Source organism: Mastigoproctus giganteus, chromosome 3 (genome assembly GCF_048544385.1).
Source record: "Mastigoproctus giganteus isolate SK-2022 chromosome 3, ASM4854438v1, whole genome shotgun sequence".
Lineage (NCBI taxonomy): Eukaryota > Metazoa > Arthropoda > Arachnida > Uropygi > Thelyphonidae > Mastigoproctus > Mastigoproctus giganteus.
The window spans coordinates 124,109,528-124,131,878 of NC_143577.1; the positions used below are offsets into that span (position 1 = coordinate 124,109,528).

A 22,351-nucleotide genomic window follows, 5' to 3' on the forward strand; every position below is an offset into this window, starting at 1 on the left:
TTTCTCCTCCACTTTGCTCTCAGTTATTACAAAATCATTAAGTATCCTGCTACAATTTGATAACCTTCTGCCATTTTCAAACCTTAATAACTCCTCTTGTGTGAATGTAGATGCAAAATACTCATTCAGTTTATTTGCTATCTGAGCAGGATCATCAACAGTCGAACAATCGATGTCAAGTGGACCAATCAGATTCATCCCCTTCCTTTTAGAGTTTATATAAGTAAAGAAATCTTTGCTGTTTTTCTTAGCATCTTTTGCCAAGGAGTTCTCGTAATCTGCCTTCGCCTGCCTTAACCGCCTTTGTGACCTGATTACAGACTAGCTTATATCTGCCATAGGCTTCTGAGTCGCTTGATAATTTATATGCATGCATTTTTCTTCTCTGTTACGAGTCTCATTAATACATTTGATAACCATTTAGGCCTAAATCTTGAATAATATTTCTTAATAGGTATGAAACTTTTAGTAGCATCCATGATTAATTCCTTGAATGCTTCCCACTTAGAAGTTACTGTTGGTAACATCGTCAGTTTATTCCACTGTACAGAACTTAAAAACTTTCTGAGACTACTGTACTCACCTTTACGGAAGCAAAAACCCTTTCCTTTACCTCTGATTGTAATTATATCTTTAAGTAAATCCCACATCACTACACTGTGATCACTGCCACCTAGTGGTTCCTTTATCTGCAAATTCTTAATACACGAATGATCACTGCTGATAACCAGATCAAGAGTGTTAATCTCTCTGGTCGCCTCTCGAACATGCTGCTGCACAAAACAAGCATCCAATAAATCCACAAAAGTCTGACTAGTGTGTGAGTGACCAACCCACAAGTTCCAGTCAATATCTGGAAAGGTGAAATCCCCCATTATAAGACATTCTGATTTACTGGCCCACTCTTTTTCTCTATATAATTGTTTATTGTACTCATTCGAGTCATGAGGCCTATAACTCACTCCTACTCTTATTTTTGCTTTCGCAGTGCTTATGTCACACCAAACTGACTCAACAGTGAACTGTTCATCTATATTAACTGGGTGCACTTCTTTTGATTTTATGTTTTTCTTTATTAACAGCATAACACCTCCTCCCTTTCTATCCTTTCTGTACACATTGTACTCCCCAAATTCCAGTTCTGCATTCCTTATATCTGTGTGACACCACGTCTCTGCTATCCCAACAATATCCGCCTTTGATGTCTTGACTAACACTTCAAATTCATCAAATTTATCTACTATACTTCTAGCATTGGCATACTTGCTCCTACTCCTATTCCTAGTTACCCTAACACATCCCATATACTCACCTATTTCAGGATGACTGCCATCCGTCCCTGAAATCACCAACACCCCTTGCTCCAGGTCGCTACTTATTCTAATAGAAGTTGTGCAAGAATCATCTTCACCTCTGCTTACGGCTACTGTTAAACTATTAGTCTTTGTATCCCCCCCCAAGCTCTCAGTTTTCCGAAACTCCTAACACTGCCTCGATAGCATTAGCAAATATTCTTGCACCCTTTCTATTTAAGTGTACCCCATCCCTCTAGAAGCTATCTCTCCTGTTAACAAGTACAGACCAGGCTGAAAAAAATTCTGTCCCGTGACCCTTGTATACAATCTTTCCAGGGCCAAATTGATCGACAAGGCTCTCATCGTATACTCCCTCGTATCGTGTCTGGGCAGAATTGCAGACACTTTCAAATTCAACCCTAATTCACAGCTTTTGTTCAGCAGTGACCTGTACTTGTTAAGTAATTCTGCTGGTCTCCAACTCTTAATATCATTAGTGCCAACGTGTACAACTATATCAGCTTTTGTGCCCCTAAAAGATGATATCTGCTCTACAACGTCATCAACCTTTGCCCCTGGCAGACATACCCTGGTCCTGTTCCACCGATCCTTTTTACAAAGCATGTTCCCTGTTTCTCTGACAATAGAGTCACCAACAACTGCTAGTTCCTGTGGGACCAGCGCATTCTGCCTTGGGGTTGCCGCTGTGTTGCGTGATAACCAAGAGCATGCTCTGGCGTTGATGTGGGCAGCTGAGAGCCTGATGGGCCCTCAATTTAGATCTTTCGAGGGCATCCACCCTGTCCTTCAAACTCTCATATAGGCCCATAACAATGCTGAGTTGGCGCCTTATTTCCTTACACTCCTTACATTGCGCACACACAAAGACATCCCCCATGGCAATATCATGTTCCGTTCCAGAGGGTTCGGCAAACATTTCACAAGTTGCAAATTTTTTAGGCTGTGATGCGTTGGAGAATCACCCCCCTCAGTTCTCTCCCGAGTCACAGCACTCCTGCCACTTTGTGCCCGTTGCTTTGCTGCTTTAGTTTGGGGCATGCTATTTTAAATGAATAAGATAAATTAATTAAATTAATTAAATGTGAATACTACGCTATCTAATAGAAACAGTGAAGCGTATTACTCTATATAATTATGCGTTAGAGCTACCTAGCTACCTTTGAAATACCTTTATGTTCATAAAGGTATTTCAAAGCTAGAGAAAATTGTGGTACTTGGTATCTCACAGATTTCGCACTTTCGAGGCGATATTCCCACCTCATTGCTGACAGTGTTTTTTGAGTAAGATGTTTGACATGCTCCTTTAATATATCCCAGCGTATCACAGAACTTGCAAAAATATTATACATGCTTTGTAAAGTCCCAAAAAATGAATTTGCAAGAGAAGATAATTTTGAAATGTCTCCAAGAACTAAATTCAAATTATGACTTCCGCAGGGCATATACTGTGCTTTGGAATTCTTTTGCAGGATAAGTGCCTTGGTCAAACCAGTATTATTAAGTTAAAATTTTCTCAGAAGAAAATTTAAGTCGACTTTTTGAGTAATTTCGAATTCACTCAATCTCTCGAAGGTAGAAAGCGAAAAAGGGCCGAGAAAACCTAGTCGGTGGTATATACAGGGTGTTTCAGTTAAACGTTTCAGAACTTCTAAGAGGGGTAGGGTACATCCTGACAACTCGAAATCACATAGCAATGTGGGGTCGGAAATGCTTTCCTGAAGCGGTGTTGTACACAGAAGTACCATAAAGAAAAGAGACCGTAAGTGAGAAATCGTTTTAATAATACATGAAAAGAAGCAAAAGGTACATGGATTAAAGTAAGTGTTCGAAGTTTCTTCCACGGGCTACAATGCACGCCTCACATCTCCGACGCATGGACATCCGAACATTCTGGAATACTCCAGGCGAATTTCGAATTTCTTCGGCAGCTACTGCGATTCTTGCAACCAGCTCCTCAGCATTGTCAACAGGGGTGTCATAAACTAGCGATTTCATATGACCCCAGAAATAAAAATCAAGACATGATAGGTCAGGTGACCGAGCAGGCCAACGCACGGGACCACCACGTCCGATCCACTGTTGTCCAAATGTGACATCCAGGTAGTTAGGAACACCTCCGCTATAATGGGCAGGGGCTCCATCATGTTGGAACCACATTGTCTGTTGCGTCGATGCAGAAATCTGTTCATCTCTCAAAAGTTGTGGCAATACTTGCTGCAGAAAGATCAAGTAGATAGGTCCGGTTAGACGACACGGTAACAGGTAAGGTCCGATGAGGTGATCTCCCATAATACCGGCCCATACATTGACCGAAAATCGAATCTGTGCTGCACGACGTCGTATTGCATGCGGATTCTTGACCGCCCAGATATGGTCGTTATGCGTGTTGAAAATTCCTTCCCTTGTGAAGAATGCCTCATCGGAAAACAACACTTCAGCAGGAAAAAGGGGATTTGTAGCACATTTTCCAAGGTACCACTGTGCGAAAGCAATACGAGGTGCATAATCCTCCGGTTGCTGTGTCTGTACACGCTGCACGTGAAACGGATGCATGTCTTGTTCTCGGAGAATCCTCCAGACGCTGCAATGGGAAATCCCGACTGCGTTTGCTAGACTTCGTGTACTCGTTCTTGGATTCCCCTGTACATGCTGCAGCACATTCTGTTCGACGGCTGGAGTCCGTGCTGTTCTTACCCTGTCCCTGTCAGCTCTTTCAAATGAACCTCTCTCAGCTAACCTCTGGTGCAGTCTTGCAAAGAAATTATGACTGGGAACACGCCTCGTCGGCCTCCGTAGCCAGGTGGGAAGGAGCAGCAGTGCGTAGCACACGCTTCTTGATTAGACCGGGGTTCGAGCCCGTCACCACCAAATACGGAGGATGCGGAAAGGTCAGGAAATGACCACCGCATATTCCCGGAGCAATATGGCCTCAGTTGCTAATGCTCCTAAAAACCAAAATAACAACAACAATAACAACAACAACGCCTCGTCGGATATCGTTCCGCGTACAAACGCTGTGCGACTGGCCCACTACAATTTGCAGCCCCGTACGCCAAATGCATATCGGCTAACTCTGCGTTCGTGTAATCATCCATCCTACTAACTTGGCGTTCTTGTGCGAAATTAAGATTCCCTGCACTAAAGCTCGGAATTTTCGAATCTGCCCATTGGTATATAATTTCGAGTTGTCAGGATGTACCCTACCCCTCTTAGAAGTTCTGAAACGTTTAACTGAAACACCCTGTATAGCCTTTAGAGTACGATAACTATGCAAACGCTGGCAACATATAAGCGTACGTCTGAGCACCTTGTAAGGAGAGATATTTGAAAGAAAATATATTTTTCCGTGTTCTTTGGAGAATTCTTGGCGGGCTTTCAGATAATGTTAATAACATGATTATTGACATTTTATTTCTTATGTATATTAAAAATATGGCCATTTTATGGCGATGTCGCTAGATTGTGCGACAGTATTAAAACAAAACAAAAAAATGAAACCATTTTTTATTTTTATTTTGCAAAATCAGTCAGCGGCGCGGGGCCTTGTGCGCTCGCATCGTTTGCACCCCCCTCGGGCCGGCTCTGATTACCTTTTGTCCCCAACATAATCTACTAATCAGTTTTCTGTCCTTTCCAGTATATTCAATAACCTGTCCCACTATACAAGATCAAAAGTCTTCTCCAAATCATAAAACATATATATATAATATCGGTGTAAAAACACCATAGATAACTCTTAAAGGAAGAACTACAATAGTACTGTAAAGGGCATCATTTCAACTATCTCATATTGTGCTCAACCTTCACAATGAGTTACCATGTGTTGCACTACCTCAAATAAGTCACACTTCACTAATAGAGAAGACTATTGTTACTTATTCTCAGTGGGCACCACCACCACCCAGACAGTACTGTTTCAAGGCTTATTTGTATATGTGTGGGATAATAACTCTACTATCCACTACTATTAGACTTAGAAAAGCAAAAAGTAGAGGGAAAGTTATAGTAGGAGTGGAAGAAGAAAAGAAACGGTGTAGAAGAATGAAAGGGACAGTTACCTTCAATTCACACCACTCAAAAACTCATAAATTCCTTGAATAGGCAATGCTTTCCCAGTAGAGAAGACTGTTGTTGCCTATTCTCGGAAACTTCGCGAACATCAGGCTCCCCCTGGTGATCGTTTCAAGGCTTGTTGGCCTTTCATCAGTCAGTGGGCAGGCACCCTGGTATTGCAAACATGACAACCCAGTTGTGAAGATAATCCCACAATATGAAAGATGCCAGAAAGTGTACGTGATAAAATTTAAGTAAGACTAAATGCAACTATCACCTCCGTAGCCAAGTGGTCAGGAGCAGGAGTGAACACACTCTTTGAGCAGACCGGGGTTCAAGCCCCTGACTGCTAAATACAGTCGATCTGCCAACCCGCACTGGACCAGCGTGGCAGATTATGGTCCATTTCCCTCAGCCTGAATTGCTGAGGGAGTGAGGAGGCTTCCATCCTGCAGTGGGTTGATAATGGCTGCAGTTTACCTTTTTTACCTTTAAATGCAATTGGGCATAATATTTTTGAGTTATAATTAACTATATAATATCAGTGTAAAAACACCATAGACAACTCTTAAAGGAAGAGCTACATCGGTGGGTGGGCAGGCAATGATGAAAGGCCAATAAGCCTTGAAATGGTGCCATCTGGATGGTGCCCACTGAGAATACGTTACAATAGTCTTCTCTATTAGTGAAGCGTGACTTATTCGAGGTAGTGCAACACATGGTAACTCGTGGTAACACATACGAGCACAATATGAGGTACAGTTGAAATTATACCCTTTACACTACTATTGTAGTTCTTCCTTTAAGAGTTGTCTGTGGTATTTTTACACCGATATTATATAGATAATTATAACTCTTAAAAATATTATGCCCAGTTGCATTTAGTCTTACTTAAATAAAACATATATACGTACATCTTTGTTCATATCAGATATCTTTCAATAATCTCATTACACCTCTTGCATCCCTTATTCTCCCTCCCCTTCTTGAAACTAAACTCCATTATGACTCTCCAAGCTGTTCTTATCTCATGTTTTCCTTCATCCTTCTTATCATCCCTATATTTAATATTCATAGCATTATCTTTGATGCATCCAGTACCACACTTATAGTTCTAAAATCTTTACTTTGTACTGCATTAACTTTTCTTTTACATTGGTATGATTACTGTAGTCTTAAAATCTTTTCTTCATTTCCCTTTCTCATACATTAACTTATCTCTTAATTTCTTTAAGCATACTTCCCCTTTTAATCTTATAAACTCCACTGGAATTCTATCAGTGCCTACTATTTTATTTCCCTTTATTTCCTTTAGCAGTGAGATGTTCCTTCTCCATTATGACTGTCCTGATCCATCATTTCTACATTATCAAATTTATTCTCTTCCTGCTACTCATTTGACCCATATAATTCATTTATATACATTTTACCCATGCAGGTCTCTCTCTCTCTCTGTGTGCGTGTGCGTGCGTGCACGTGCACACACACACACACACACACACCATCCAGAGACACCATTGTATCGTGAACATATCATAATGTAAATCCAATAACACATTGTATTTTGATAATTCGTTTCAAGACCTCGGAAGTTGAAATTTTCACTATATAACTAGGCTATTTATCTCCCCGAAAGTTGATTTTTATAATGGGAATTGTGCATATTGATTAAAACTAATATACTGATTAAAGCACAATACAAAAAATCACTTAAACTAAAGTGGGGAAAAACAGAACACGCAACCAATACGTTTATAAATGCTGCTATGGACTGAGAGGAAGGACACATGATCCAGTTGGAGACAATTGTAAGCCAATCTTAAAGTGAAATAAGTAGAACCCTGGTTCGCATGATCACTGGTTAGTAGAAAACAACTGCTTTATAGAATCAAATTTCAAAAAACAAATTCAAATCATTAAAATGCACTACACTTACATCATTATCATATCTTCAGTTATAAAAATCAATTTTAAACACTTTTGTGACACACATCTGGAGGTCACCACTATAAAACAATAAAAACGATTTGCATTTTCCAGTTTATTGGGGTTTTCTGTTAGTGCAGTCAATTATAAATGGGTAGTAAACTTGATCTTATTGCATTTGAGATAATACCGATAGCTGGAATTCTGTGAGTTTTTACGTTATTATGGCGAAATGTGTTTCCCCTTCCATGAAATCTTCAATCATATAAAAAACAAATAAATTTTCATTATCTTCTCTCATTCCTACTTTTTAAACTTCATAAACTTGTACTCTGTATCTCATTTGCGCATATTGTGTTAATTGCAATTTGTGCTTGCCGTGTTCTTTGTTATTGATTGCTTATCTTTTTTACTGTTTTAAATTTTACGACCCAAAAAAAAAAAAAATGTCAGTGAACAGACATATTAATTAGTTAGTTTGTACATATTGCAATATTAATTAAGATATGTATGTAAGTGTACATTTATTTTTACTTTGCTAACCTATAGAAAATATTCTTCCAATTTTCATGTATCATTTAATTTTGTTAATTGGTAAGGTAAGAAGAACAAGAAACATAACAGGTCTGTGCTTAGTGGAGTTTTGTACACAAGAGAGGCTAATGGTAGCAAATGGTGCCACATATTTGCTACCATGTAGAAAATACGTGGCACCACTCTGCAGAAGATATACATGAAAGAACTCTGGCGACTCACGAAGGTACCAAATTGATTAATCTTAGTTAAACAGAGATACTATAACCAAGTGAAGAAAGTAATGTCCTACCCAGGAGCAGACTGTGATTCAGACCACTCACTCATGAAGATGAATGTGGAACTAAAATTGAAATGCCTGAATAAAAGGAAATCATTCATGAGATGGATCATTGAGAAATTTAGAGAGTAGAGTGCAAAAAATGTGTTTCAAGATCTGACCAATGTTATCGCTACTGAGCTACTACGAATGATCTAGAACTATATTAGCTTTAATCAAGAAGATGACTTGTAAAGCTGCATTGGAGGCTCTAGGGAAGAGTGAAAAAATTAGGGGGAAGCCTTGGATCACAGATATTTTACTGCAGAAAATGGATGGAAGGAAGAGACTGAAAGGTCAAAAAAATTATAATGATCCAAGTAAGTATTGTAGATTGAAGAATGAAATTAATAGGGAATGTAGGAAAGAAAAAAAAATAACAGTGGTGTGCAGAGAACTTCAAGAAAAATCAGAGAGTTAACGAGAAAGAGTAGCAGAATTCGAACGAGAGCAACGCGGGCTGAAACAGGAATGACAGTACTGAATTTCGAAGAACAAAAGGAAAGATGGAGGAGATATGTTGAAGAACTTTATGAATGAAGATTCAAGCATGTACACATGGAGGAATATAGCACTATAAGAACAAGAAAACATGGAGGAGGAAATATCTAAAGATGAATTCAACCCAGCCTTAAAGTCTCTTAGCAATAACAAAGCACCGGGAATTGACAACATACCTGCAGAGCTTTTAAAATACAGTAGAGAAAATCTAAAGAGAGCCTTATTTGAACTGATAAAGAAGATATACAGGGATGAACATTGGCCGGAGGAATTCTGAACATCAGTCATAATCCCCATACCCAAGAAGACGCTAACAGTATGCCAAGACTACAGAACTACAAGTCTTATTACCCATGCATCCAAGATTCTGCTGAAAATTATCAGTCCATATGGAGAGTTATATTAAACAATTTCTGGATGACTCACAGTGTAGTTTTCACAGAGGCAGAGTGACAAGAGATACTATTGGAACATTGAGAGTGTTGAGAGAGAATATGTATAACATGGGAAGAAACCTCTCTATGTGTGTTTTGTGAATTACGAGAAAGCATTTGTTAGACTAATCTGGAGAGAACTGTTCCCATTGCTTGAGAAAATTGGATGCAAGAAGAAGAAGATAATCGGACTGATCTATGACTTATATAGAAGACAAAATGTGGTGATAAGAGTAAGGGGAGAACTGACAGAAAAAGCCCAAATTAAAAAGGGAGTAAGACAATGATGCTTACTTTCACCTGGACTGTTCAATTGCCAAAGTGATAATAAAGAGGCACTTAGGAATAAGAAGTGGGGGGGGGGTTAAAATAGGTGAAAAGTATGTACAGGCTATTAAGTTTGCAGACGATCAGGCCATACTAGCAGGTTGCTCTGCTATGCTGCAAAAAATTATCAGAAGACTAAATAAGAAAGTGCTGAAATATGAAATGAAGATAAACATGAGAAGGTAAAAATTAAGCCATTGCTATATCACTGATTTGAGATAAACATGATGAAAACAGAAACAATGATGATTGGTAAAAGGTCTATTCCCTTCCGAATTGAGATCAATGGATTAAGAATAGAACAGGTAGATCAGTTTAGATATCTGGGACAGTTATTTGCACAGGACATTTCATGTCAAACTGAGATTCAATCCAGAGTTGCAATGGCAAAACAATCTTTCAAGAATAAACTGTCTTTGATCACACAGAAGAAGATGTCACAGGAAATTAGGAAGAAGATAATAATGATAATAATGACATGTATCTGCCCAGTGGCATTATATGCAGCAGAGACATGGATTCTTACAAAGAGAGACAAAAAAAGACTTGAGTGGCCTTCGAGATGTTATGCTGGCGCAGGATAGATAAAATTAAATGGACCGAAAAAGTGTCAAATGTGGAATAATTAAGACGTGGCCAAGAAGAAAGGCAAATTCTAGATAGAATAAGATCAACTAGACTCAAATGGGTGGGCCATGTGTTTTGACATAGCAGTTTGCTTCTGGATGAAGGAGGCTGTGGAGAGAAAATGCCCTTTTTTTTTTTTTTTATGTAAACCCCAAACACGAGAGGTGTTAGAACCTATAGTACTTAGTACCGTGCTTGGGTTGGAGGTTGAGAAGATGAAAGAAGATATTTGTTAACATTGGACTTGAACTTCTGTAGACTGTAATTTTCAGCAAATACGTATGGAGGAAGGTTGTTCCAGAAAACGGCAGTTGAATGAATAAACAAGGAAGATGAAAGTTGGTTCTGTGAGTTTGAAGTTGGACAGTAAATGGATGTTGGCTGGTGGCGGCATGTGTTCGGACTGTTTTGAAAGAGATAGCAGGAATTATAGAAGCTAATTCAGAAGAACAGTGCCCATGGAACTATCTGTAGAAGAGGCATGCAGCAGAACCAGTACGTCTATGAGACAGCGAGTGCAGAGACTCTGTAAAAGATGAGTCATTAATTAACCTAACTGCCCTCTTCTGAACGGAATCAAGAAGCCTGAGAGAGGTTTTGGGGGCACCACCCCAGATGTGGGAACAATATTCCATGGCAGGGCGGATTTGCGATTTATATAGAGTGAGCAGCTGTTTGGAAGAAAAGTAACGCCAAGAGCGAAAGAGAAAACCAAGTTTTTTAGATGCAGAGGAAGCAATATTTGTAATGTGCTTGTGCCAAGAGAGAGATTAGAAGTCAGGGTAATCCCCAAAAGAGATATATCATTTTGCCTAGAAATTGGAGTGTCACTAAAGATAAGCATAGGAGCAGAAGAATCCTTTTTGCGAGATATAAGACAAGACTGAGGTTTAGACGGGTTGAAATCAACTAAGTTGTCTTTGTCCCACTGGAGAATTACCTGAAGATCGGCATTTAAGGAATTGGTAGCAGATTTTCGAGAAGTTGAAGCTGATTGAGCAGGACAAGGTTTCTCAAAATGGAAAGTGGAATGCAATGTGCTATCATCGGCAAAACTATGGATAGGATTTCCAGTCAATGGAAGAAGGTCATTAATATACAAGAGGAAAAGAGTGGGGGAAAGAACTGAACCTTGGGAGACACCGGCATTAGTGGAGAAGTTAAAAGACAGAGAGCCATCTACCATCACCCTCAGTGAGCGATAACTGGATAACCAATTACAAAAACAGTTGGCAAACCATAAGATGGAAGCTTGTTTAGAAGACCTTTATGACAAACACGATTGAAAGCCTTTGAGATGTCAAGAGCAACTACTTGTGTTTCACTGAACCTTTCCATTGAATTAGTCCATAAATCGGAAGGTTTCTAGGTAGTTTAAGAGTTGGCGGTTAATTGATTTCTCCATTACTTTAGAAAGAGTAGAAGTAATTTCAATGGGACGATAATTGGATGTGAGGGATTTGTCACCCTTTTTAGGAACTGCCTGGATATGAGAAAATTTCCAAGCAGAAGGAAAAACACATTTGGAATAAGAAAGTAAAAAAAGGAGGCAAAGAATAGGAGTAAGTTCAGGTGCACAGATTTTGAGAACAAGTGGAGAAATACCATCGGGACCTGGAGATTTCTTAGCATCAAGATTCATCAAAATCCTTCTAACATCCTTTTGACGGGATGGAGCGTGTTGGGAATAGTGGGAGGTGTTTTAACAAGATCATTAATGCATGAGTTGAAAGAAAAATGGGATGCTAGCAGGTCAGCTTTATCCTTGGCTGAAGTGACAACAGAACCATCTGGTTTGGACAGAGGTGGCAGCAGAGATGGGCAAAAGTTGCAGCCAATAGCTTTGGCAAGAGACCAGAATACTCGGCTACCATTAGGGCAAAAAGCGAGTTTCCACTCATATCCTGTTCAAACTCTAGTTTGGACTGGTTAATAACTGCTTTCCAATTGTTGCGAGCTTTGGTGTAGGCAGAAAATGAAACTGAAGAATTAGAAACAAGCCAATTACGATATTAGCATTAGCATTAGTAGAGGCATTTGATGCAAGAAAGCAAGCTTATGCAGCATCAGCCAAAAAAATAAATAAATAAATAAAAAATAACTACTTCCACTTCACCCCTCTGTTCGTTCGAAATACCTGTCCAGCTGAGCCTTAAACTTATTTAGGCTATCAACTTCCAATGGAAGAAGGTCATTAACATTCTTCTCTTGAACAGCCTTAGCACATTTATTGGAAAACCAAGGTTTAGATAAAGGACGAGATTTTAAAGTGGAGTATGGGATAAAGGATTCCATTCCTGCAAGAATAATTTCACTGATACGATCTGAGCAAATGTTGACATCAGAACTTTTGAAACAGTAATCCGACCAAGGAAAAGAAGAAAAGAAGTCTCGCAGGTCATCCCATTTTGCATTCTTGTAATGCCAAATAACACAAGGTTGGGAATAGCCATGAGATAAAGGTTCCATCGGAGAAGAGACAATCACCAAGTCATGATCTGAAGTGCCTAAAGGACCTCTCACTTCGACCGTGTACTTAGAAGGGTTGTTTGTGAGAAAAAGATCAAGCGTATTGGCTGTACGATTAGGATTGTCTGGTATTCTTGTAGGTAAATGAACAATCTGTGGAAGATCATTAGTAATTGCAAAAGCCTCAGCATCTCGACCAGCTGGGTCGGTGTGACTAGAAAACAGAAGCCAGTTGGAGTTGTGAACATTAAAATCACCAAGGAAAATTACCTCATTGTTAGGAAAGTTGGACTGGAGAAAGTCAAGTTGCAAAGTCAAAGAGCTCCAAGTGATTAGTGGAGTTGGGAGAACGGTAGAGACAACAGATGAATTTGATCAAAGAGAGGAGATTCCAAATTGCCAAGTCTCTAACAGGGAATATCAGAATGGACATATGCACAAGCACCACCTTTGAGGCGAAAGGAATCATACAGCAAATAATTTGGGCATCTGAGATGAGCAGTAGTTGAATCATTAGCATTAGCATTAGTAGAGGCATATGATGCAAGAAAGCAAGCTTATTTAGCATCAGCCAAAAAAAAAAAAAAAAAAAAAAAAAACAACCACTACTCCCATTTCACCCCTCCGTTCGTTCGAAATACCTGTCCAGCTGAGCCTTAAATTTGTTTAGGCTATCAACTTCAACAACAAGTGATGGAAGTCTATTCACAAACCAACTGCCCGCTGGCTAAAGGCAAATTTCCGCACATCTATCCAACATCCGTCCTTCCTCAATTTGAATTTATGCCCTCTCAGGTGATTATTCTGAGCAAGAGGATGAATCCCATCGACATTGAGCATGTTCAAGCCATTCAAAGCCTTATACACCTCTATCAGATCACCTCGCCGATGCCTAGTCTCCAGACTCTGTAATTTGCAAAACTTAAGCCTTTCTTCATAAGAGCAGCCCCTTGTTCCTTTCACTAATCTTGTTGCCCTTCTCTGTACTTGTTCCAGCAGCTCTACATCCTTCTTGAAATGAGGCCTCCAGACCTGTATACAGTACTCAAGGTGTGGCCTGAACAATGCCTTATACAAGGGAATAATCACATCCCTATCCCTGCTAGAAAAATTCCTGAAATGGAGGTTATACTCATTGACAAGACACCATGAGCTCCTCTTGCCGATCGTCTGCACTGCTCAGAGAACTTCATATCTGCCTGCACAATTACCCCCAGGTCCTTTTCATTCTCTACCACTGTCAGCGTAGTACCACAGAGTTGATACCGGGGTTACTGTTTCCCATATGTAGTACTTTACATTTGTCAATGTTAAACTTCATTTGCCACCTCTCAGCCCATCTCCTCAACCTTTCCAGATCCTGTTGCAGCAGCATAAGCATAGCATCAGTAGTGTCCTTATCAACCCTGCCAACCTTTGTATCGTCTGCAAACTTGGACATTAAACTTGATATACCATCATCAGTATCATTTATAAATACAGAAAACAACAATGGATCCAACACTGAACCCTGAGGAACTCCACTAATAACATTAGTCCACGTTGAGCAGTGTCCATTGATTACCACTCTCTGTCTTCTGCCACTCAATCATCCCTTTATCCATAGCAGCAATTTGCCTCCAATGCCACACTGCTCCAATTTGCGCAGCAATCTTCCATGCGCAACAGTATCAAAAGCCTTTCTAAGATCCAAATATATTTTATCAAAGTTATTTCTTGCATCCAGTTCTTTTGTGACTACATCATAATGTCCAATCAAATTGGTCAGACAAGACCTGCCCTTAACAAAACCATGCTGTGTCTGAGCTATAACTGAATCAACCGATAACTGAGATTCTTTCAGAAAAAGTGCATGGGGTTTGGCAGACTGCATGTGGAAATGGACATCGTTGAGTTTAGAATTGAGACCACGTATATTTGTGAAATGAATTAAGAAGTGCTTGGGAGGTTTAAATCTTTTCGCAGATAAGCTTGCTCTATTAGTTTGACAATTCATGGTGTATTCAATAGTAAGAAAAAGTGGGGGGGGACATGCTGTATGAAGTAATGAAATTTTTGGATATGGCATACACATGGTAAGAATATACCCAGATCCTTGACATAACGTGGCCTCAACAATGCTCCCCGCATACACACTACTCGGACTCCCTCCAGTCACTATCTGGCAGAGTAGAGACAGCAAGATTATACACTATCTGATCCGGAAGCCTCCTAGAGAGTTACCACTGGTTAGTGCACCGGTTCGGTCCGGTGTACTAACTAGCGGCCGGCCTGCGAAACCGTTTTAGAGCTGTACCCTCGAAATGTAAGGAATATTGGATCTCACCACGATGTTCATCATAACCTCAAAATTCATCAATCATACTGCCTGATGGAAGAGATGGGGAAGGGTTGACCGGAATTTAGCTCTAGAGACTGAACATGGGTTCCACCACTTCAAGCCTCCAATAAGCAAAGTGGTGGTATTGCACCGGTTGATGAGAGTCATCTACCACCTAGTACTGCCTGGTAACATAGAGGGATGGCGTTCCTCCATGTGGTGTGGGCGCTACACCTCGACCCCTGCTTACTTTGGTTCACACCTGGATGGTCACCCACCATGTACTTGTGCATGGAGGTTATACCCAGGATTACTAACAGTCCCACCATCGTGAAGGTGCAAGCAGAGGATTTGGCTGTCACAGACAGTCTGGTCTTAGCCGAAATTGGGTCCACATGACCTTCTAAAGTTTGAGTGTTACCCGAATATCAGTTCCATCACAGGTAGCAAGTACAGCTTGTTTGCCATAACTGAGAGAATGTCTGTGACAACCTCAAGGACCAGACAACCCAAGGACCTATTGGAAAGACCAAAAAATACCTTCATCAGGACGTTGCTAGCTGAAGCAGGGCCTCGAAAATTTTAAGATACTAAAACAAACAGCACAGGAGAAACAAAGGTGGAGACAGCTCATCAGAGTAACTGACCAGTCACAAGACTGAATTACTGATGATGATGAATTAGTAAGGTAATAAAGTATAAATTTGTGCTTTATATCTTTTATTTTATAGCCTGTGGATAATATGTCTCCTATTTTCACTTATTAGACCGCTGTTTAATAGAATTAAAATTCAATTCGCAAATATAATCACAATGACCAGCACTTACTACATATTGTATAGTGAACGGTATTTTATTATGGAGAGCCATCATGAAGTGATTTGATTGTACAGTGAACCAGTCGCAAAGCAGTCAGTCCCTACTACATATATATATTTCTATGTCCCTTTTATCTCCTGTGGTTTTCTTAGTGCTTTTCCATTCCTTATCGCTATAACATCCTGCCCTCTACCTTTTCTCCATACTCACATTCCTTACTCTCTCATAGATTAAATCATATTTTTTCCTAGCCATTCTAATACTGCTAATTTCTTGCAAATCCCATCCCATCATGCTTTCTTTGCTTTATCTGTTACCCATCTAAGCCTGTTGTTAATCTCTCTGCATACCTACTCCTGCCTTCTTTGGTATTAGTATTTTTCCATTTCCTTCTTTCATATCTGAAATGTGCCTATTGTGTTCCCCATAGAATTTTTTTCAGCCTGGTCTGTACTTGTTAACAGGAGAGACTCCTTCTACAAGGATGGGATACACTTAAATAGAAAGGGTGCAAGAATGTTTGCTGATGCTATCGAGGCAGTGTTAGGTGGGTCGGAACACTGCTAGATTGGGAAGATACAAGGACTAATAGATTAACAGTAGCCACTGGCAGAGGAGAAAGTGATTCTTGCACTGCTTCTATTGGAATGAGCAGCAGCCTGGAAAGTAAGATGCAGGATATTTCAGAGACTGCTGGGAATCATGGGGGTACAAGTAAACACATGGGTTGTGTTAGGGCGGCTAAGAGGAAGAGCAGGTGCATGTATACTTGCGTGTACACCAATGCTAGGAGTTTAGTAAATAAATTTGATGAATTTGAGGTATTGCTCAAAACATCAAAGGCAGATATTGTTGGGATTTCAGAGACGTGGTGTCACACAGATATAAGGAATGCAGAACTGGAATTTGGGGAGTACAATGTCAACAGAAAGGATAGACAGGATAGGAAGGGAGGAGGGGTTATGTTATTAGTTAAGAAACACATAAAATCCAAGGAAATGAAGCCAGTCGACATCGCTGGACAGTGCAGTGTCGAGTCAGTTTGGTGTGACATAAGCATTGGGAGATCAAAATTGATAGTAGGAGTGTGCTATAGGCCTAATGACTCTGATGAGTATAATAAGAAACTGTACAGAGAAATAGAGTGGGCCAGTAAATCAGAGAGTCTTATAATGGGGGATTTTAATTTCCCAGATATTGACTGGAATTTGGGGGCTGGTCACTCACACACTAGCAAGGCTTTTGTGGATTTATTGGATGATTGTTTTCTACATCAGCATGTTCGGGAGGCAACTAAAGGGAGTAATACTCTTGATTTGATTATCAGTAGTGATAATCAAATCAACAGTAGCATTAATAATTTATTAAGAATCATGCATTAAGAATCTGCAGATAAAAGAACCACTAGGTGGCAGTGATCAATTTTTTTTGTGAAGTGGGAGTTACTCAAAGAGGTAACTACCATTAGGGGTAAAGGGAAGGGGTATTGCTTTCATAAATGCGGCTATGATGGACTGAGAGAGTATTTAAATTCTATACAGTGGGATCAACTGATGATGTTACCAACAGCAAATTCAAAATGGGAAGCATTCAAAGAACTTATCTTGCAAGCTACTAGGCTTTACATACCAACTAAGAAATATTGTTCAAGGTTTAGGCCTAAATGGATGTCAGATGAACTAATGAGGCATATGGCAGAGAAGAAAAATGCATGGGATACATACAAATTAACATGTGACACAGAAGCCTATGATAGATACAAGTTGATCTGTAACCAAGTTACAAAGGAGGTTAGGCAGGCAAAGGCAGATTACGAGAGATCCTTGGCATGGGATGCGAAGAAAAACAGCAAAGAGTTCTTTACTTATGTAAACTCTAGAAGGAAGGGGATGAATCAGATTGGTGCACTTGATATCGATGGGTCAACTGTTGATGACCCTGCTCAGGTACCTAACAAACTAAATGAATATTTTGCATCGACATTCACACATGAGGAGTTATTCAGCGAGGGGAATGCCAGAGGTGTATTCTACTGTGGCAGTAAGCTAGAGAATCTTGTAATAACTGAGAGTAATGTGGAGGAGAAATTGTTGAAGATAAACACAAGAAAGGCACCTGGGATGGATGGGATCTATCCAGTTATAATAAAGGAGGTAGCAAAGGAAGTAAGCAAACCCTTAGCCATAATTATGAGAGCTTCCTTGGACTCAGGGGAGGTACCCATGGTCTGGAGAGATGTGCAAATGTGATCCCAGTTCACAAGGGAGGATCAAAGGCTGACACAAGTAATTATAGACTTGTGAGTTTAACTTCTGTTCCCGGAAAATTAATGGAGGCACTGGTTAAAGAAGCACTGCAGGATCATCTAGACAAGACTTCAGTTATAGTTCGGACACAGCATCGTTTTGTTAAGGGGAAGTCTTGCCTGACCAATTTGATTGGATACTATGATGCAGTCACAAAAGAACTGGATGCAGGGAATAACTTTGATATTATATACTTGGATCTTAGAAAGGCTTTTGATACTGTTGCACATGGAAGACTGCTGCACAAATTGGAGCAGTGTGGCATTGGAGGCAAATTGCTACTATGGATAAAGGGGTGGTTGAGGGGGAGAAGACAGAGAGTGGTAAACAATGGACACTGCTCATCATGGACTAATGTTATTAGTGGAGTCCCTCAATGTTCAGTCTTGGGTCCTTTATTGTTGTTCTCTGTATTTATAAATGATATTGATGATGGTATATTAAGCTTAATGTCCAGGTTTGCAGATGATACGAAGGTTGGCAGGGTTACAAGGACACTACTGACACTGTGCTGCTGCAACAGGATCTGGAAAGGTTGAGCAGATGGGCTGAGAGGTGGCAAATGAAGTTTAACATTGACAAATGTAAAGTACTACATATGGGAAACAGCAACCCCAGAGCAATATCAACTCTGTGGTACTACACTGACAGTGGTAGAGAATGAAAGGGACCTGGGGGTGGTTGTGCAGGCAGATATGAAGTTCTCTGAGCAGTGCAGATTGGCTGCAAGAGTAGCTCATGATATATAGGAATTTTTCTAGCAGGGATAAGGAGGTGATTATTCCCTTGTATAAGGCAATGGTCAGGCCACACCTAGAGTACTGTATACAGGCCTGGAGGCCTCATTTCAAGAAGCATGTAGAGCTGCTGGAACGAGTACAGAGAAGGGCAACAAGATTAGTGAATGGAACAAAGGGGTGCTCTTACGAAGAAAGGCTTAAGTTTTGTGAATTACAGTGTCTGGAGACTAGGCACCAGCGAGGTGATCTGATAGAGGTGTACAAAGCCTTGAATGGTTTGAGCATGCTCAATGCTGATGGGATTCTTCCTCTCGCTCAGAATAATCACCTGAGAGGGCATAAATTCAAATTGAATAAAGACAGATGTAGGATAGATGTGGGGAAATTTGCCTTTAGCCAGCGGGTGGTTGGTAAGTGGAACAGACTTCCATCCCTTGTCGTGGGAGTTGATAGCCTAAATAAGTTTAAAGCTCAGCTGGACAGGTATTTCGAACGAACAGAGGGGTGAAGTGGTTATTTTTTATTTATTTATTTTACTTTTTTTTTTTTTTTTTGGCTGATGCTGCATAAGCTTGCTTTCTTGCATCAAATGCCTCTACTAATGCTAATGCTAGTCCAACTATCCATGCGTTACAACTCATTTGACTGCCCGAGCCTGCCTAGGTTATTCATGTGTTGGACAAGATATTGTAGCTCTGGCAAGTTTTTAAGTTTTTGATAAATATATAATGGTTATTGACTTCGTTGTCATATTAATTTATTTTCTAATAAAATAAACACAACAAGGTGTAATAAGTTACAGCTTAGTAATATACTACAAAAATAGCAGTGAAATATCACCATATATTTATCCATAATGAAAAAAAACCATGAAAGTAGTACAGATGCCATCGATTTAATTGTATCTCATATTGGGACTACTACTATATACTACTACTATATCCAACTGGCATCTCAAATCGATGGCATTTGTACTACTTTCATGGTTTTTTTTTCATTATGGATAAATGACAGATGGGCTGAGAGATGGCAAATGAGGTTTAACATCGACAAATGTAAAGTGCTGCATATGGGAAACAGTAACCCCAGAGCAACGTATCAACTCTGCGGTACTACACTGACAGTGGTGGAGAATGAAAAGGACCTGGGGGTAATTGTGCAGGCAGATATGAAGTTCTCTGAGCAGTGCAGACGAGCTGCAAGAGTAGCTCATGGTGTCTTGTCAATGATATACAGGAATTTTTCTAGCAGGGATAAGGAGGTGATTATTCCCTTGTATAAGGCAATGGTAAGGCCACATCTTGAGTACTGTATACAGGTCTGGAGGCCTCATTTCAAGAAGGATGTAGAGCTGCTGGAACGGGTACAGAGAAGGGCAACAAGATTAGTAAATGGAACAAAGGGTTGCTCTTACGAAGAAAGGCTTAAGTTTTGCAAATTACAGAGTCTGGAGACTAGGCACCGGCGAGGTGATCTGATAGAGGTGTATAAGGCTTTGAATGGTTTGAGCATGCTCAATGCCAATGGGATTCTTCATCTTTCTCAGAATAATCACCTCAGAGGGCATAAATTCAAATTGAGGAAGGACGGATGTCGGATAGATGTGCGGAAATTTGCCTTTGGCCAGCGGGTGGTTGGTTGGTGGAACCGACTTCCATCACTTGTTGTTGAAGTTGATAGCCTAAACAAATTTAAAGCTCAACTGGACAGGTATTTCGAACGAACGGAGGGGTGAAATGGGAGTGGATTTTTTTTTTTTTTTTTGGCTGATGCTGAATAAGCTTGCTTTCTTGCATCATATGCCTCTGCTAATGCTAATGCTAATGCTAAAATATATGGTGATATTTCACTGCTATCTTTATAATTTATTTTCTAGAAATACTTATAGTCCTAATTATGCTCCTTAGTTTATTTTGAATTTAGATAGTGAATTTGAAAGTTAATTCTTAGCATCTGTAGAACCTCTGTTCATAACTTGTTGCCATTGTTACAGTATATTAGATCAATAAGGAATAGCATATATCCCAAACTTGATAGCTTAAATTATAACATAAAACTAGATAGCGTAATACATAGGACTGTATTAGGAATCTGTTAGCTTAGTATAGTATTATTAATTAATCAATAAAATTTATTAATCTTATTAAATTTCGTTGCTAATTAAATTGTTACTTAAACAGAATCATGACCCAGACTAGAGCAGCAAAGCAACAGGTACAAAGTAGTGGGAATGCTGTGGCTTGGGGAAGAACCAAAAATTCTCCAATGCATCACAGTATAAAAAAAATGTGCAAAATGTGAAATGTTGGCAGAGCTTCTGGAACAGGACATGATCTAGCAAAGGTAGTAGTAGTAGTAGTAGTAGGTGGATGTCTGTGTGTTCTAGGTGCAGAGAGAGAGAGTGTAAAGAAATTAGGCGGGAACTCAAAGTTCTAATGGGTGTCTAGAAGAGGTTGAGGTGTAGGGTAGATGCCCTTGAAGAAATTAATATGAGGGACCCATCAAGCTCTCAGCTGCTAAACTCAATTCCAGAGCTCACTCCTGTGCATCAGATGCATTAAATGTTGACTTTGATTATAACAAATTTATAATCAGAGTCAACATTTTCTTTGATATGATGGTGTTAGAAACAGTGTTTATCCATACCTTGCTATAGTAAATATTTACTCCAAACTTGCCTTATGACAAGTTTGGTCATATATAAAAAAAAAAATTTTTATAGATAACTTTGTGTGGAAAATTACAATTATTTCTTACATTCAGTAAGAAACAGTTGTAATGTAAGTAATAACTGAAATACCATCTTTGAACTGGAGGTATATCACAAAAAATTCCTCTTGCTTTGCCATAAAAAAGCCTATGCTAAATTAATTTTAGCATTGGCTTTGTAGGGTGCAATTTATAAAAAATGAATATAATATTATTTTTAATTTTTTTTTTTTTTTTTACATTATTGTTTTCTTCATTTACAGAAGCGACGACAGAGACTGCAACAACATCCTTCTTCTTTACCAGACACTCTAAGTGTTGCAGCCAAAGGATTTATACTTGGAGTAGTATTAGGGCTCTCAGGGGTTATTGTGAAACCAATTACAGGTTTGTGAAACCAATTACAATAAAATTTAATGATAGAATGCCATCATGTTTATAGTAGTATAAATAGGGAGGTCTTATTTATAAAAAGACTGGAAGAAAATGCGAATTTTTTTATTATGCCTTAATCTTGGCTTTTAAAGAACTGTCCTCTAGGTGGGTCAGATTTATCAAATATATTAACTCCTCATTTTACAAACATTCAGTTAACAGATTGCATTTTAAAAATTAATACCCATTTTTCAGTGTACTCAGTGAATTTTTTGCTACAATGAAACACACCAAGCTATGCATATATTTCCAGTCTTGCCTCTGATCAGTATACTGAATTCTTGTGTACACTGAGGACTACTGATGGCTAACCTTTTCTTGCAATGTGCTACATATTATGTTGGAACTGTGTTGTCTACCATCAAAAGCAAATCAATATTTCAAAGAAAATAGGAGGGGAAAAAAAAGTTGTAAGTTGGTTACTAATTGTCTATAAAAAAAAAACTAAAAAAAAAAAAAAACACAAAAACAAATTTAAGGTATGTTCGTAAAAGGAATCAATAAGGAAGATTCACA

The 22,351-nt window shown here is 39.3% G+C and overlaps 1 protein-coding gene across 1 annotated transcript in view; it reads left to right on the forward strand.

Annotated features, from left to right (window-relative positions):
* Nucleotides 1-22,351, forward strand: part of LOC150088255 (intermembrane lipid transfer protein VPS13A-like) — a 3,009,916-nt gene that overhangs the window by 2,779,919 nt on the left and 207,646 nt on the right. The window contains exon 74 of the mRNA XM_090370087.1: nt 21,664-21,787. Within this exon, the coding sequence (XP_090226213.1) occupies nt 21,664-21,787 (124 nt within the window). The remainder of the gene's footprint in view (nt 1-21,663; nt 21,788-22,351) is intronic.